The 16,375-nt window shown below is 41.1% G+C and overlaps 1 protein-coding gene across 8 annotated transcripts in view; it reads right to left on the bottom strand.

Annotated features, from left to right (window-relative positions):
- Nucleotides 1-16,375, bottom strand: part of CTNND1 (catenin delta 1) — a 45,975-nt gene that overhangs the window by 23,650 nt on the left and 5,950 nt on the right. For 4 of the 8 annotated variants that reach the window (XM_045558099.1, XM_045558105.1, XM_045558101.1 and 1 more), the window contains exons 2-3: nucleotides 1,570-1,688; nucleotides 79-368 (exon numbers count right to left, since the gene is read on the bottom strand). The exons of 1 other annotated variant lie outside the window; for it this stretch is intronic. In XM_045558099.1, the coding sequence (XP_045414055.1) occupies nucleotides 79-273 (195 nt within the window). In that variant the 5' untranslated portion in view covers nucleotides 274-368; nucleotides 1,570-1,688. The remainder of the gene's footprint in view (nucleotides 1-78; nucleotides 369-1,569; nucleotides 1,689-16,375) is intronic. 3 more of the 8 variants (XM_045558106.1, XM_045558100.1, XM_045558104.1) reach the window with 1 other exon arrangement.

Genomic DNA, 16,375 nt, shown 5'->3' with positions numbered 1-16,375 from the left:
AGCTTCTCAAGAAGGATCATAGCCTCTCTGTGACCATGCCAAAGTCCTACCTGCAGGTCTGTTGGAGAGAGGGGTTACCTGATGCCGGCGGGTGAGGGTGCCGTTGGCCATGAGTGGGTTGGCATCTTGTGGTGAGACCCGGACGCGTTCCAGTTGCGCCGAGACGTGGCGCCGTTCCTCCTCCAGCGCCCGGGTCAGCTTCTCAAACTGGGCCTCTTGTTCCTTCACAGAGGCCAAGATGCTGGCGGTCGACTCCACCTCTGAGTCGTCCATGAAGGTAAGGGGCGGAGCCGCCACAGGGCAGGGTATAAAGGAAGGTGGATCACAAAGGGAGGAGGAAGGAGGGAGAAGGCCCCCCTCACTTCACACTAGCGGGAAAGGGTAAGAGAAAGGAGAGAAAAGGTCACAGGTCAGAGAAGACAGATGAATTATTAATCCCAGAGCCAAAGACGCCCTCTCATGGTTTTACTGCAGTGCAGAAAGCAAGCCACCACCAAGCCTGGGAGCCCATCACCAGTGTCTGCTCAGTGTCCTTTGCCCAATACCCTCTTCAACAACTCACTACAAATAACTATTGAAAGGAAAGGTTCAACCAGATCCAAGTCTCTACACTGCTGGTAGAAGAGGGAGAATGTGGCTAACTGCTGTAGTCATGACATGAGATTAGATTATTTTTCCCTAGAAAAATGTGCTGGTATCAACTCAATGAAAGCTGTAACTCCATGGTAAAGACAAGGACTCACTGTCCTGCAGCAATAAGCCACTTCTAGAGATAATGGGGCAGTACAGATCTTACTTAACCTCTCCCAAATGGGAACACTGAAACTGCAGTAGTGGAGCCAAAATATACTAAGTTAATATACTAAATTAAAATGACAGTTAAGAAATGGAAGTAGTAAAAAAGTTTCCACCACCAAAGGTAGGCAACAAAATTAAGGCTTCCCTGTTTAATGCCTTTCTACTTTCCAAAACTATACTACAATATTGAAGGCAAAACATGTGCCTTGACTACAGGAGACGAGAGTGCTAGAACTACAAGAAGCTCTATGTGTAAAAAGGCACTATTTTCAGGAACCTTCACCTCTTTGGAAAGTAGGAAAAGGAATATTAGGCTCAAATCCTGAAACTGTGCCTTGCAGTTCAGATCCTAAGCTCCAGACATCAATGGCTATAACTTCCCACATCTTGTAATCCTGCAGAAAGCTCTATATAGACTATCCTTTTACCCTTTTACTTATTCCAACTCAGGGTAGATATCCGAGTACCTAGAGGGTTTATGGGTGCCATTTACAATAAAAAAAGATAGTTATACAGAAATGAAGAGGTCCTCATGCCTTTATTATATAAACAGCAAGTTGGCTAGCAAACGAAGAACATTATAGTCATATTATTGGACTTAATGGGTTTTCTCTCTTATAGCTATGGGAGATTTTACGACCAGTGCAAAGTATACAATGTTGAAATGCAGGTTTTAGAATAAATCTTCCCTATTCCCCACCCTCTCAACCCCCAAAGAAAAAAGGCACTTAAAAGATTTTTTATTCTTAATAAACATGTTTCCATACACACCTGTTAAGAGAAGGTCGTAATTGATTGGTTTAACACAGAGAACAGCCCAGTCTAGATTCAAAAAATCATGGAAGAAGCATCCCAGCCACCACAGCAAGGAGGAAGCAGGAAGGAGAAAGCTGCAGAAATATTTGGAGGAAAAATGGGAATGAGAAGAAAATAAAATATACCCAATATATAACAAGAGGAGCAAGGGGCAATATTAGGAATGAAAGGCAGTAATTTAAAATATGACTTGGAATTGCTTAAAGTGACAAATGCCCTTTGGACTTTGCTGCCTTCAGATACCTAGGCCTTGGAAGTACTTTTCATTAAAACCTGGATTCTACTGTCAATCAGAGTTCCTCACTTGCATTTCCATACAGAATCAGTAACAGGTTATAATATGGATTAAAATCCACTTATCCCGTTTCCAGCAACCAAACTGGGAAAAAAAATTGCTGTTGGAATGCCCTGCCCCCTCCTTCCCACCCCTTCAGCAGAAACCTCAAAGCCCAGTCCCAGCATGCCCACAAAGACATTGAGAAACCAACTGCAATAGTAGCAGTGGGGAAGACATGTGGGGACTGGCCTAGGCTGAGCCTTCTGCTTCAGTTCCCTTTCCCACGCTCCCCAGAACCCCACTAAGCACAAACTCATGGGCCTGTCTGCCTTAGAATGTATGCAGCATTCACCAAGCAAGAGTACCCAGAGGAAACTGATAAACAGGTGTCCAATAAACTCCTTAATTAATTCAGTCCCTAAATTTATAGAACGTGGTAGCCCTTCCCTGAATTCTTCCTACCATAGCTCTGGGCTCCCACAATCACTTATAAACTACTGTTCTACCTTTCAATCCAAAGCCCATTGCCACTTTCTCATGTTCCCACCCCAATAGGCCACTCAAAGGTCTTTCTTTAATAAACACCCTTATTGTAAAAAAAAAAAAAAAGTTATTCCCCTTCATCTCCCTTTCTTCATTTTAAGCACTTGCCCGTATCCGCTATGAACAATGACCTATGAATCTTCCACACCAAGAGCACTCTGAGCTCAAGAGAGATTCTTCCAGTTACTGAGTTTCAACAGTGCCTGAACTGCAGTTACCACGCCAGCAGTCTCCACCCTATAATCTTCTTTACTAATAAAAGCCCAAACTACCACTACCATGAGGCATACAGTTCAACATCCCTGCTCCAGAGAGAAAGTGTTTGTCACCCTGCCATTGATGGCCATTTTTTGCCCCCCAAAACTTAAATACAATGGGGGAGGTAGAAAGGAAGGTAGGAAAAATACCCAGGGCTCTAGGTCAGAAAGCAGTATCTGGAGAAACATTAGCTTCCTTCATCTTCATGGCTTTGAAGCTAACCATCTGGCTCTATTTTGGAAAAGATGACAGAACAATTAACCAAAAAGAAAAGATCAGATTCCTAGGTCTACAGCATGGGGAAATATGCTGCCTGAAAAAGGGCAGAAGCAGAGAATGTGTGGGACAGAAGACAACTCAGAAGACCAGTCCGAGTCCTGGCTCTGCTACTAGCCAAAAATGGCAGTAAGTCCCTGCCATGTTCTCATCTGCAAGATGCCAAACTCTAACTCAGAGTTGCTGTGAGGATCAGGTGAGATAATCTACATTATACAAATATGAGGTACTAAGTTGTTTCAAGAGTTAGTTTCTATCTTCCAATTACATTATTTCATGGTAATATCTCAGCCCCAAACTATTCTGTGAACTACTAGATGAAATGAACCGGATCAGGAACATAACTGGGTTCTACAGAGGGGATGAGCTGGTTTCCTACTCCAACTCTATTTACTAGGAGGTCTCACCTAGACCAGGTGTTTGTGGGATACAGGACACTTGTCTAGTGCCTGGCAGTCGTCACAACATCACAAATCTATCATAAGTTCTTAATTCCTCATTTGAGGCCTTAGCAGTTTATTATACCAAGGAGAAAGGGAATGTGAAATGAACTGACAATTACTGAATGTTTTAAATGTATTGTCCTGGAAATCCTTACAACAACCCTAAGGAAGTTTTATTACAAATGAGAAAACAGACCCATAGGTGAAGAAATTACTCAAGGTCTCATATTTAATAGCAAATATTGAATTTAAACTCAGGTCTATGCTATTCCAAAGCTTATGTCTTTCTATGCTATGCTGCCAAGTCCAAATAGAAGTGCAGTACAAGATGGATGGTCCAGCTCCTTTCCCCTACAACCTTTGAGAACTTTCTTCCTAACTATCACAGGAAAAAGGGAAAGAAAAGGTTTCAATTTTTCTTCCAGCTATAGTTATTTAGATTGTCTACACACAAGTGAGAGAACAGAAAAATAATGTGAGGAAAAAGAAAGCATGAATAGGGGGAAAGAATGACAGTTAGGCAAGCTACAGCAAACAGTCTCATAACTCAGAGACTTGAGGAAGCGAGATTCTTCTCCATGCCATACACATCATAAAACGATTACACTGTAGACCATTAACTGACTTTGGCAGATAGAGTTAGGAAAGTTTTATGAGTCCAGCCCAACACCTTTCCAGGTTTGCCACTTAATATTTTCAAATGGATTACATTTGCTCACTAAAAAAAAAAAAAAAAAAAAAAAAAAAAATCAAGGAATTCCCAAAGCAAGAAGGGGGGTATATAAAGTGAAATGTGTTATTCCCCTAAGACTAGATTTTTTTTTTTTTAATAGCTGGTTTTGCTCTTAACAAGCCAGTAGTCCTTGGAATGATTTGTTCTATTGTAAACTGGCTGTAGAAATATAACGTGGAATTATAATTCTTAGAAGAGCATAGCCTTTGAAATCTGCCTGGGTTCAAGTCCCAGCTCTATTGCTTATTAGTTATATGACTTTGGGCAAAGTACCACTTAATCACTCCAAACCTCAGCTGTCTTTTCTGTGAAATGGAGAAATGAAAATACATAGGGCAGTTGTGAGGATTAAATGAGACAATCAATGTAAAGTACTTAGAAAAATGTCTTGACACATAAAAAACTATTAATACTGTTACTATTATGGGACTAGAGTTTTGGTGTAGTTGGTAGGGCTTTTGAGTAAACCACAGTCTCCCCATGCTCCCTTCTTCCATTTCCAGCAGCACTGTACACTATAGGAATTCTTTATGCTTAAAGGGAAAAACAAAATAAAACCCCAGACTAGGAGTCAAATAACCTGGGGTCCAAGTCCTGGCTCTGCCAAAAAAACTAGCTAAGAGAGCTTAGAGAAGTTATAACCCCCATAAGCTTCTATTTCTATTATTAATACTTTTCAGGGTTTAGTTTTAATGAACTAATATATGTAAAACCATAGGCCGAGTGAACTCTGAAGTTCACCAATCTCTGGGTTCTTGGGAAAGAAATTTTATCTTCAGCAGCCAGTCCCAAAGGCAGCTCTCCTTCTTTCTTTCTATTTATTCATGATAAAATCAAAACCAATGTCACAAATTTATATATATTGTCATTCTAGGGCTTTTAAATGGCTTTTTCAAAACGCGCATTGAGGCCAGCCATGGTGGCTCACACCCGTAAACCTAGCACTTTGGGAGGCTGAGGCAGGAGGATTGCTTTAGCGTAGGCCCAGGAGTTTGAAGTTGCAGTGAGCTATGATGACGCCACTGTACTCTAGTCTGGGCAACAGAGCAAGACCCAGTGTCAAAAAAAAAAAAAAAAGTACACCGAGCCTCCTATTGCAGAATGCCAGTCAACAAAATATAGTACCTCTAACACTACAGAACTGTATTACATAACATCCAAACCAGAAAGGTGGGTCCTCCAGATACCTAAAGACATTTATTTGCCTTAACTGGCATTTGCCCCCCAAATTCAAAGCAATTTTTTCTGTTCAACCGCAACATAAAAACAGAAAATTGCCATTTGGTTTCTAAATCAAAGGAATATATTTTGTCAACAGTTTTTCTATGGCTTCTTATCAGCTTTTATACCAGAGTCCAAAGTCTAAGTACCCCACCCCACTCCACTTGATGTTCCACCTTCCACAGCTCAGTAAGAACAATTCTAGTACTTCTCACTTCCCTGGGAAGACTCATCTCTATGCTAACCCCAAGTCTCCGGAGCTGATTTGGATTAACATATAAAGTCACAAAACCTATATTTTGGAAATGGTCTTCTCTGAGTGTTAGCAGTTTCTGTGCTTCCTCCTGGATCTGTTTCATGCTAGGCCCAGCTTCTCCATTGAGACTACCCAAAAGGCTGACCAAAGGAGTCTTACTTTCACGAGGAAAAACTGGGTCTCACTGTGTCCACCATCAATCTCTCTGATGAATTAAGGGAGTCTCTGGGCAAATTACCCTCCTTCTCTTAGGAAAAAGTGATGCATTCTACCTGATTGGAATGTCAGAGAAAAGGACTTTAAAATAAAACATATTAAAGTTTATTTTTAAATACTCCTTGTTAAATGGAGGTTGGGCTGGCAATTTCTATATGTCAATGGGGCATCTTAAGCTTACTTCAGTCTAACAATCCTTAACTGAAGTTATCTGCCAGGATTTAAAGTTTTTACTGTGACTTAAAGAAAAAAAAAAAAAAAAAACTACACCATCATCATGACCTCCTAAATTCAGAGACCAGATAAAACATTCTTTTTGCTCTCTTTTCCCCTCCCAAGTATTCTGGGAACCCCCCAAACCATGACATACTAAAATGGCTAAGTGCTGGGCTGGCTTTGAAGCGAAGGAAGGGTGTGGCTCTCAGCTAGTGAGGGGGCCCAGGACTGAAAGGGTATGGAAAGAAACAAAACCTGCTTCTCTATGGAGCATGCATGACACACACACAGGACTGGTCTAACAAGTCCTTCTGATCTCTCAGGCCAGGCCGCCTCCTTCTCCTCCCCCATTACCCACATGCCTCTCCAAGGCCCTCCACTGGGCCAGATAACGCTGAATTTTCTCTCAATCCCAAGAGAGAGTCAGAGGAGACACACAGAGTTACTTACCTGGATCCCTTTGCAACCTTGCCAAAGGTGCCTCACCTAGCCTTAAAAGGAGAAAGCAAGGCTTTAGGGAGAGGCCGATAAGGAAACAAAGATAAGAGGGAGGGGCAAAAAAACAGAGGGAGGTGTCAGACTAGAGGAAGGGGAGAGGCCAAATGCCTTTCTCCTTCCTACAAGAACAGAGAGAGACAAAAAGTGAGGGAGGTCAGGTACACAATGGGAAATGAGAAAAAGTCTAATCAAAATGGAAAGGCACTGTTTAAGTCTCATGTCATAAAAGAGAAATCCTAAAATTAACTAGGACACCTTATATCCTTCCACACCCTGGGCTAGAAAAAAAAATGTTCATGGAAAAGCTTAACCTTAGAGTTCACTAGAGGTCACCCAACTGTTTGAGCTCACATTCCTTTTTGAAAAGGCAGCTTCTCACCAAACTCCCTTAACTTTCTATCTATGGCATACTTTCCACCTCTTTGCCCATCATTTGAAGATAACTTGGAAAACTGGAAGCATGTAATACTTACACAGTCCCAAATCCTCAATCCCTAAATAGTGCAACAAGACATCCCTTCCATCAGGTATAGAGTATACTTTCTTTTGGGGACAAGCAACAGGGAGAGACAAGGTATAAATCTATGAGGAAATCAGAAGTGTTAAGGTCCTATTTCAGCTACAGGACAGAAAACAGGAGGAAATATTTCTCTTTGATCTGAAAGAAAAAAGAAAATCCTACCTTACAGGGGAAGAAAAGTTGTGTATTATTAATTATTGATCTCCCCCTAGGAGTTATCACATATAATCCTTTCAACACCCACTGGGGTAATGGCCTCTTTTTATGGACAAGCAGACTACCTATATATCATAAGTATTGTATATATCAGAAGTACTGAGTATCTTGCTATTAAGTGGTAGAAACTCGTATGTTCTACTCCAAGTCCATGTTGTTTCTCCTTGCTACAGTGGAAGGAGTATGAAATTTCTATGCTTCCTGTGGTTAGAAGTCATTCTAGTTCCAACAGAGAAATTAACCCCAAGTAAACTTTTTTGTGTGGAGAGGGGAGGCAGCAAGAAAAGATGGAGTGGAACCAGCTAGACCTATAGGTCTTACCTTCACTTTAAAGAACAAGACCTTACTCAATTCTGGGGAAGAGTAGCTTGCAATCTACCTCCAATTTATTTCCCCTTTTATAAGAAGCAAGTACTCAGGAGGAAAGGTGCTAAGGACAAAAGAGATACTACTTTGTACAAATCACCTACCTACCTTTCCACTGGCAAGCCTGCTCTAGAAATCTGGCTACATACCACATTCTCTGATCACCTCCCTATCATAAGGAAGAAAATCTAATCACAAATATCCCTACTTTCATTTTTAATGTGACACCTCACTAAGCCAAAAGCAAAGATCAGGGCTGCGGTGGGAAACAGAAGGAACTAGAAGCAGGGAAGATTGTGCTAGCCAGTATCAGAACAGAGGGGAGGGATTGTTCTGGCGGTATGTTAGCAATCTGCCTCTAGGGCAGCTGTCCTCCTGGGCAATCAAAGGCGGGTTTGTGTATGTGCTCAGGGAGCAGCCAGCTTGGCAAGAAGTTGAGGACTTAGCCACCCAATTCACAAAGTGAGAAGAGATGCCTGTTTCACAGCTGGAATGGAGGGCAGGGAAAACACAAAACAAGGGAGAAAAGGGGGGAGGGGGAAACAGAGTGTTACAGGTGCTATTTCAGTCTAGACATGGGGGTGGGGGGGGCGGAGGATCCCTGGAAACTAGGAGCCATTCCCTAGTTATGTGCAAACATTAGAGAACTGCCGGTAACTCTCAATACTGAGTGGGTAGGTCTCCTGCTCTGTATATAGTAAGGTGCCAATTGGAAGGATAAGACCTACAATGTAAAGCCCTCAGCATTACCTGTTTCTTTCTGTCCCTTTCAGACCCAACAAGGTACCTGCAATATATACAGCAAATGAACATTATTTAACATCCTTCTAGAATTCCTGTCTTAATTAAATCACAGAGATCTGTAAATAATAACAGCAGACACAAAACTCAGTAAACTACCCAATGCTAAGAGATCGAGGCCATTTATATAACTCAAGTGCTAAGACGAAAAGGCCACAGTTAGAATTCACACTCTCTAATCCCTCAGAGTAGCTAGATGCTCTGAGACCCATTAGACACACAAAGGCTGCTCTCTTCTCAGTAGAGCTCTGTAGCAGAGTTACTCTCCAGGGACAAAGAGATTTCACAGGAGAACCACAAAGACATCGCCCCTCTCGGTTCCCCCACTCCCAGCTTTCTCACTTCCTGTCACAGTAGCACCAGACCACAGTCTCCCAGAAACAAACAAATACAAAGTACTGGATTCTGGGCTGTTGGCCAACCGCATTCCAGGGCATCCTGTCTACCAATCACGGGCCAGAGCCCCCACTTTGCCCTGCTCGGTTCCTTATCATGTTGGAGGAAAACAACCCTCCTCTCTGCCCCAAGCCAACACTACGTAGGACAAAGCTCAGGCCTTTAAGAATCAGCAGAAAGACTGTGTGTGGATCTAAGAGTTTGGAGGGAGTGAGGGGATTTTTAAGATTCCTCCTTGGCAAGTTTCTTCACTTTGGAGGAACTGCACTAGGATTTTAAAGCTACTGCTGCTGTAACATTCTGCTCAACTACATGTGACACATCCCCCAAGAAAGTTCCATCATGGCAATTTGATCACCAACCTGGATTAAGTCAATGGAACATTCCCACTTGGAGAACTACTTTAGGACATATCCTCTGTCGCCTTCTCTATCATTCATTTTCACTGTTTTCAAAGTCTTTCAAACTCTCTTTCCTACAAGCATAGAGCTGATTCCTAAGACAGGCCCCACAGAGAACAAACAAAGGCAGCGAACTCCACCCTACAAAGCAGACTCCACCCTACAAAGAGACAGTTTATCAGGTGCTAAGAGCAAAGTTCTCAGCTTCCCTAGAGAATAAGAGGAAGACCACCAGGAATTGCACAGAAGCCCTGGAGGCAAAGACGTCAAGACAGCAACCTCAGCTTTTCCTACTCACTACCCGCTCAAGTGGGTCAGGGGCTGTAGATTTGGAATCTGGTCAGCAAAGAAAGCCTCCATTCCTAATAAGGGTCCTCAGCTGACTCCAAGAATGGGATAAATGATACATTTTTCTATTATCTTGTACAGCCCATTAGAAGTTAGCCCTAAACCCCAAAAGCAAAGAAGTAGAGGTCAAACTCTATTAGCCAGAGATTCTTGAAATCCAAAGAAGTAACACCCTTTGCCCAAAGGGCTCAATTCCCTATGCAAAAAAACAGTACAATACTCAGCAGAGTTCTCTAACCGGAGGGACATTCCAGGAACTAACTAGTAATATGCTCTCATTTCTTACCTTTTCTCATCCCTTACTTTCTCCTAGACCTCTCTCCCCTTCTTGGACCTGCTAGAAGTACTCTGGGCTGAACACTGACAGAAAAGAAGCTAAGTCTAAAATAGCACAACTTGGATTTAGTCCTTATCTGGATCTGCATAACGAGGTAAAAGGAGTAGGGCAGGAATATATACAATAGTCAGCCATTCTAGAGTTGGATAGAAAAGAATATTTAGCAACACTATGCTTTAGAACAGAACTTCAGCAGCAACGCCTAGCCACTGCAAACTCTATCACTGAACCATATTCACAAAAGTTTATAAGATCTAGCATGGAACCAGACTAACTACATTTTGCTCTCAAGAATACCAAAAAATTAGCTACTGCTGTTAGTATTCTTATCCAATTCTCCCTCATTCATAGCCCAGGCCAAATAAATCCGAGTCAATTAAATATCATAGTGTGGATATATTACATATATTAATACAAAAGCAGATAAAAATAGTACCATCTAATTGGGGAGAGTTTTCTGAGACACACAAAGGGGGTGGGGTGGGAGAGCATGTGAAAGACCCCAGACAAAAGAACCAGACACACCCACGTCAATGCTGCTGCTGTTCCAAAAGGATGCTCGGTAGCTTCTCTGCAGCAAATTGAGCAGGTGAGAAAGAAAAGAAGTGCTGACTCAGAAATGTGTCATCCTAGGGTACGAAGGAGGGAAGGAGACAAGTATAGTAAAACGATTACAATTCAACTTAGCTTCACCAGAGTTCCCAGTTCTAATTGTAACTCTGGCTGTTTGCAGACAGATTTAGAAAACCCAACCAAAGGAATAATGAATGGGTAAGGAGAAAGTCCCTGGAGGGCCCCAAGACTTAAGCTGTATAGTCTCAATGGGTAGGAAGGATCAGTCTGTTTTGCTATCTAACAACCCACACCCCTCTCTCTCCAAAGCAGGCCTCAAAACTGAAAGAATTAGAGGGAGGGGAGGCAGACAAAAGAATGTGACTGGGAAAGTTTTAGCTACATTCCAACTAGCCAACATCCCACACAGTATTAAGAGTGCTGAGAATCCAATCCTACTACATGAGAGTTGCTGGACTCTGCTAACACACACCCAATTCCTGCACCACCCCCCACCCCCAAACACTCAGAAAAGAAGGGTAATTGAGATGGCCTGATGAAGGCACCAGCTGTTTCCACCACCCTCCCTTCCCTCCCCTCCTGAGATGGCCGGTTCAGACTCACATCAAACACTTAATACAATTGACTGGTCAGTAGGAAGGAGAAGCTTGGACTAAAATAGCAGGAAGAGTGCCAACTGGCCCCACTTAGAAGGAATGCTTTCTTGGCTCAGTTTATAAATAAGAAACTGTTGTCATCCACTCCCTTTTGCCCAATTATGTTCTCCTTTCCACATCCTACCCCTCAGTTTCAAATAGGTTTCAGTTTCTTCTGTACAATTCCTTGGTCTATTTTCAAATGTCAGAAAATACAGAGGAAGTGTATATAAGGTTGAATGTAAAATAACATGAGAGATTAGAACGCTTCCTGGACTACAACAGCCAAACTGAGTACCAGGCTCCCACGTAAGGGCAAGATGACAAGAGCAAACACAGCACTTGTCTACATGTTTCAAGTAAGGAGAAGAAAGGAGCAAATGTTATGCAGCCACACTTGAACACTGATGGTGGCACAATTTCCTAAAGCACCAGTAGCCAGTTAAGCATACTAAGGTGACCAGCCCCTCCCCCACCCATATTCCAAGTTGGACAGAGTTAGCCAAGGAGGAAGGAAAGGAAGCCAGCACTTCCTTTTCAGACAGGAAGTTAACATTGGCCCTTCCTGTCCAGTTTTAAACAATTTGTCCAGCTGAGTTTCAATGCTAACATCCTCTCCTGAATTTGTTCCACAATTTCAAAATGGAGAGGGGAAATGGAGATATGGTCTAAAAGTTTCCCTTCCCCCTAACAGGCAAGTCTTCCACTTCATGCTGTGTTGCCATAACCTCCAATTCAGGAGGTAACATTTATAATTCCAAAACAATACAAGACACAGAGATAGATAACTTCACGTTAAATTAATCACCTTCTCACCATGTCTACTGCTATGAACTGGTCTTCTCTACTTCTCATACTAATTAAATAATCAACCATCTGAGAAATAACATATATACATAGCTTAATTCAAATGTTCAGGTTTTGCAGTCCTCAAACCAGAGTGATCAGAATCACCTGGGGAACTTTTTGAAAAAATACAATCCCCCATCAACCTCAATTTTCTGGAGGAGAAGTCTGGGAATTCACGTTTTTAAAAAGCCCTTATAGTGATTCTGACAGCCTGCTGGGAACCACTGTACTGACCTATCCCTGACAATCCTCTAACCATAACATTCCTCTTGCAAAAAGGGCACTGGTTATAAAATACATTATTTGAGCCTGTTTTACTGCTCACCAGACAGCTCACATCATTATTCAGTGTGGATTAGAAGCTCTTTGAAAGCATGAATTTAAATATAAGGACAGGTGAAACAGCACTGTCTAAATCCTAAAATTCTAGACTCAGAACCTAGAAGGGACAACTGTCACTTGCCAGCATCACCTTCTTTGGAATCCTGAGTTGCTACATTAGAGAATATCCCTATTTACACTGCAGATTGGGCAACCCAATTATTTCAAAAAGTCTTAAATTTTCCTCCAAGGAACTATAGCCAAATTTTCAAAGATTGGTCCCATATTATATCCCTAAAGAAGTCCAAAGTCTTAAATCTAGCATTTCAAGACTCTAGATAATTCTAGCCCATTTAACAAAATACAATAGAAATAACCAGAAACTCTGTATTCAAGTGTTACCTCTGACACTTACCCAAGCAAGTCACTTTAACTTCTGGTTTAAGTAAGAGCAAGTGAATAGCAAAATATCTTTAAAAGAACCACAAAGAGAAATATTTCCATAAGGAAGCATGTGTCACTTTAGAGTTAGGAAAGAAGAAATGACATTAAAAGACATTCTTTTAAAAAAAAAAAAAAAAGATATACTCTCAAGACAACGACAAACATCTTGGCCCAATCTATATACGCTGAAGTATCAACTAGTTTTTTTAAGCAACTTCATATTTTGGAGGAATATGTGATTGCCTGGATTATTTCCCATGCAAGATGATACAGTTACCTGACCAAAGGAGGAGATGGAAGGAAAAAAAATGTTTCCTGATTGAGGTCATCTCCCAAGGATGATATTAAGTAACAGGATGACAACTAGATAAGTGTAATTAATGGGAGGAACAGAGGGTAACCAGGTCAAGTACCAGGGCTGACTACTCCAAACAGAGAGAGGGAGACAGAGAGACTCTTTCACTAAAGTACAGACTAGCTAAACCAGAAATCTTGAGAAGGAAAGTAAGAGTAGGTGATTCAAGACACAGGTACTTTGATAATTAAATATCCTTTTACTTTCCTACATCAGGTTGCTATAGAGTATCAAATCACTAAATAATTGGTGCTTCCTCCTCAAAGTGGCTCAGTATGTGCTTTAATAACCCCTAATGCCTAAACATACACATGGAAAGGGAAAAGAGAGACATACAGTTAGTTATCAGGGAAAAATTATCTCCCTCAATGTGCAAGACAGATATATGTAGATGGTGACCTATAAAGGGGTCCCTGAATCCATTAAATCACAATGATTGATTAGGGCTGTGGGCAAGCAGGAGCTTTTTGGTCAAATGAGCAAAAGGAGAAGCAGCGGACAAGTGCGGCAAGCATAATATTTGGTCAAAAGCACATAAACCAAACCAACAAATGTTGTACTCAAAAGGAAACTGTACCAGGTCTAGGCTGTCACTCCCCCTGTTCACAGAAAATTGACTCTGTAGATAAGAGGATGGAGAAGTATGCAGTATTTCTCTGGGGAAGAAAAATTTTGATCTCACTTCCCAAATACATACAAACTTATTCTAAGTAGTTGCCTTACTATTATTCTCCAAGACAAGGGTCACCAACCTATGCAAAATTTTCTACTATGCAAATTACTTGCTGACTATATTATACTTTCATGGAGCTTCCACAATAGGAGAAAAGCAAAGGCTGGGTCAGATGCTACCTCAACTCACAAGGAATACACAAAAAATTGGTAATAAGCCAGGCACAGTGGCTCACGCCTGTAATCCTAGCACTCTGGGAGGCCGAGGCAGGAGGATTGCTTGAGGTCAGGAGTTCAAGACCAACCTGAGCAATAGCGAGACCCTGCCTCTATTAAAAATAGAAAAATTAGCTGGGCCTGGAGGCATGGTAGTCCCAGCTACTCAGGAGGCTGAGGCAGGAGGATTGCTTGCGCCCAGGAGTTTGAGGTTGCAGTGACCTAATGATGACACCATTGCACTCTAGCCAGAGCTGAGACTCTCAAAAAAACAAAAACAAAAAATTGGTAACAGCCGTTGTCTCTGGGGCCTGAACTGAGGAGACAACTTTTCAGGGTGCAACAAGGTCCTAGATTATTTCCCTTCCCTCCCCAATACACTCCCATTGGACCTTTCTGGACAGTTCTCACACTTCTCCCCTCCCCCCATCTCTCTTGCTCACTAGCAACAACCAGCCTCAGGGCCTTTGTACTTTCTACTCCTCATATCTACATGATTCTGTCCCTCATTTCTTTTGTTCTCTCTTTTACATGAGGCCTTCCCTGACCACTCTATATAAAATAACTTCACTACCATCCTGGCAATTCTTATCCTCCATACTACTTACTCTTTTTTTTTCTTTCTTAATAGCATTACCACACTCTGACATACTACATAATTATTAGTTTACTTATTATTTGTCTCTCACAACTAGAATGTAAGCTCTGTGAGGACAACTAGTAGGTCTATTTTGTTTATTGCTGTACTTCAATGCATAGCATACAGCAGATTCTCAAATTTCTTTTGAATGAATGGTTTTACTTCTTCAATTAATACAAAAAGTTAAATTTTAGAAAAATAAATCAACTTTGTTTCATTTCATTTTTCTTTCTATACTTTTCTTTCCAGTTGGGATCTTGGGCCTATGAAGAGGCCTATATAGCCTTACCTGCCTGTTTGGAAGACCTTCAGCAGGGTAGACATTCAAGTGACCAACTGTGCCCTGGTTTACAAAGTAGCCAATGGAGAGTAGAACAGCACAGAGGTTACAGAGCTTCCCCCATTCCAACAAAGAAGCAGGAAAGAAATCAGATTGGCACCAATTTAAAATAGAGTACTCTATTTTAAAAGTGTACTGAATATACACCAGCTACTTTATTTCAATGAGATTTACTTCACTTGCAATGAAATGGGAACTGCAGGTACTTTGATAAAGGTATTGAAAAGTTGACCTAGTTTCTATAACAATGTCTTATGTCCTCAATCATCAGAATATATTTTGGTTTCTTAAAATATAAACTCCCTAAAACAAAAATCTTTCCACTTCACAAACAGACCTCCTAATGTGATCCTGCATTCCAATACAACAAGGGAAGCACATACAAAACTGACAATTTATTCTGGGGAAAGCAAATTTCTTTTGTTCTACTGTCAACTGAACCTAAATGGGTAATTAATTAGGAAATGTGGATGAGATTTGAAAATCAAAGATAAAAACTAATCTGAATTACTAGATATATATTCTTGAGTTACAACTATAATCCTAATCTCTATCCAACTGAAACAAACCAGAAGTAGTATCCTGATACTTGTATCTTTAGCACATAGGTACAGTCTATTCTAGAATAAGAATCAGAAAGATCTTCCTTATTGTTAGTGAGGCAAAGTGATACCCATGAAAACCACCAATCTACAGGGGAAAAAAATGATAGGGGAGGCAAAAGGAGGCAAAGAGAGACAAAGGGAGAGAACAGGAGAACAGAGAACGGGAAAGTAAACAAAAAGGAGAAAATATAGGAGAACTGATAGAGGAAATATGGGTAAAATAAATGTGGGGAGTTGGGTTGAGGGAGTTATGGTAGGAAGCTATGGAGTGCCAAGAGAAACTGGCTTAAACACTATTCAGAACACTAGTTTCATGGGTTTTTTTTTTCCCTACAACTGCAGAGCCAGACAATCATGGGTTATTTAATATGAAGAAAAGAGAAAAAAGAAGGAAAATTCTAGGCCGGAAAAAACCTACAAGTTTCCAGGCAAGGCTGCATCTAACATATATGTATTTCCCACAGGCCACACAGCCTGGCTTTTCCACATATAAGAGCAGACTCTTTTCTTAGAAAGACACTTTTCACAGGAAGCATTCATGAACTCAAAATTTCTACATGTCACAGTTTTGCAAATGCCCATAAATAAGGGCTGCAAACAGAGAATGATGTTTCCTGAACACAAAAGAGGGAGCTTATTTCAAGAAATGGGATAGTAAAAGCCTGCCTTCATTTCTATGTAACTGTTTCCTATACAACCATTCATAACTGAATGTTATCCTACAAAATCTGGGTTGGACAAGAGAAACTTAGAGGTAAAGAATCTGATTCCGAGTCAAGAATAATAAAC

The sequence above is a fragment of the Lemur catta genome, chromosome 7 (assembly GCF_020740605.2).
Source record: "Lemur catta isolate mLemCat1 chromosome 7, mLemCat1.pri, whole genome shotgun sequence".
Lineage (NCBI taxonomy): Eukaryota > Metazoa > Chordata > Mammalia > Primates > Lemuridae > Lemur > Lemur catta.
This window is presented reverse-complemented; position numbering and strand designations above follow the sequence as displayed.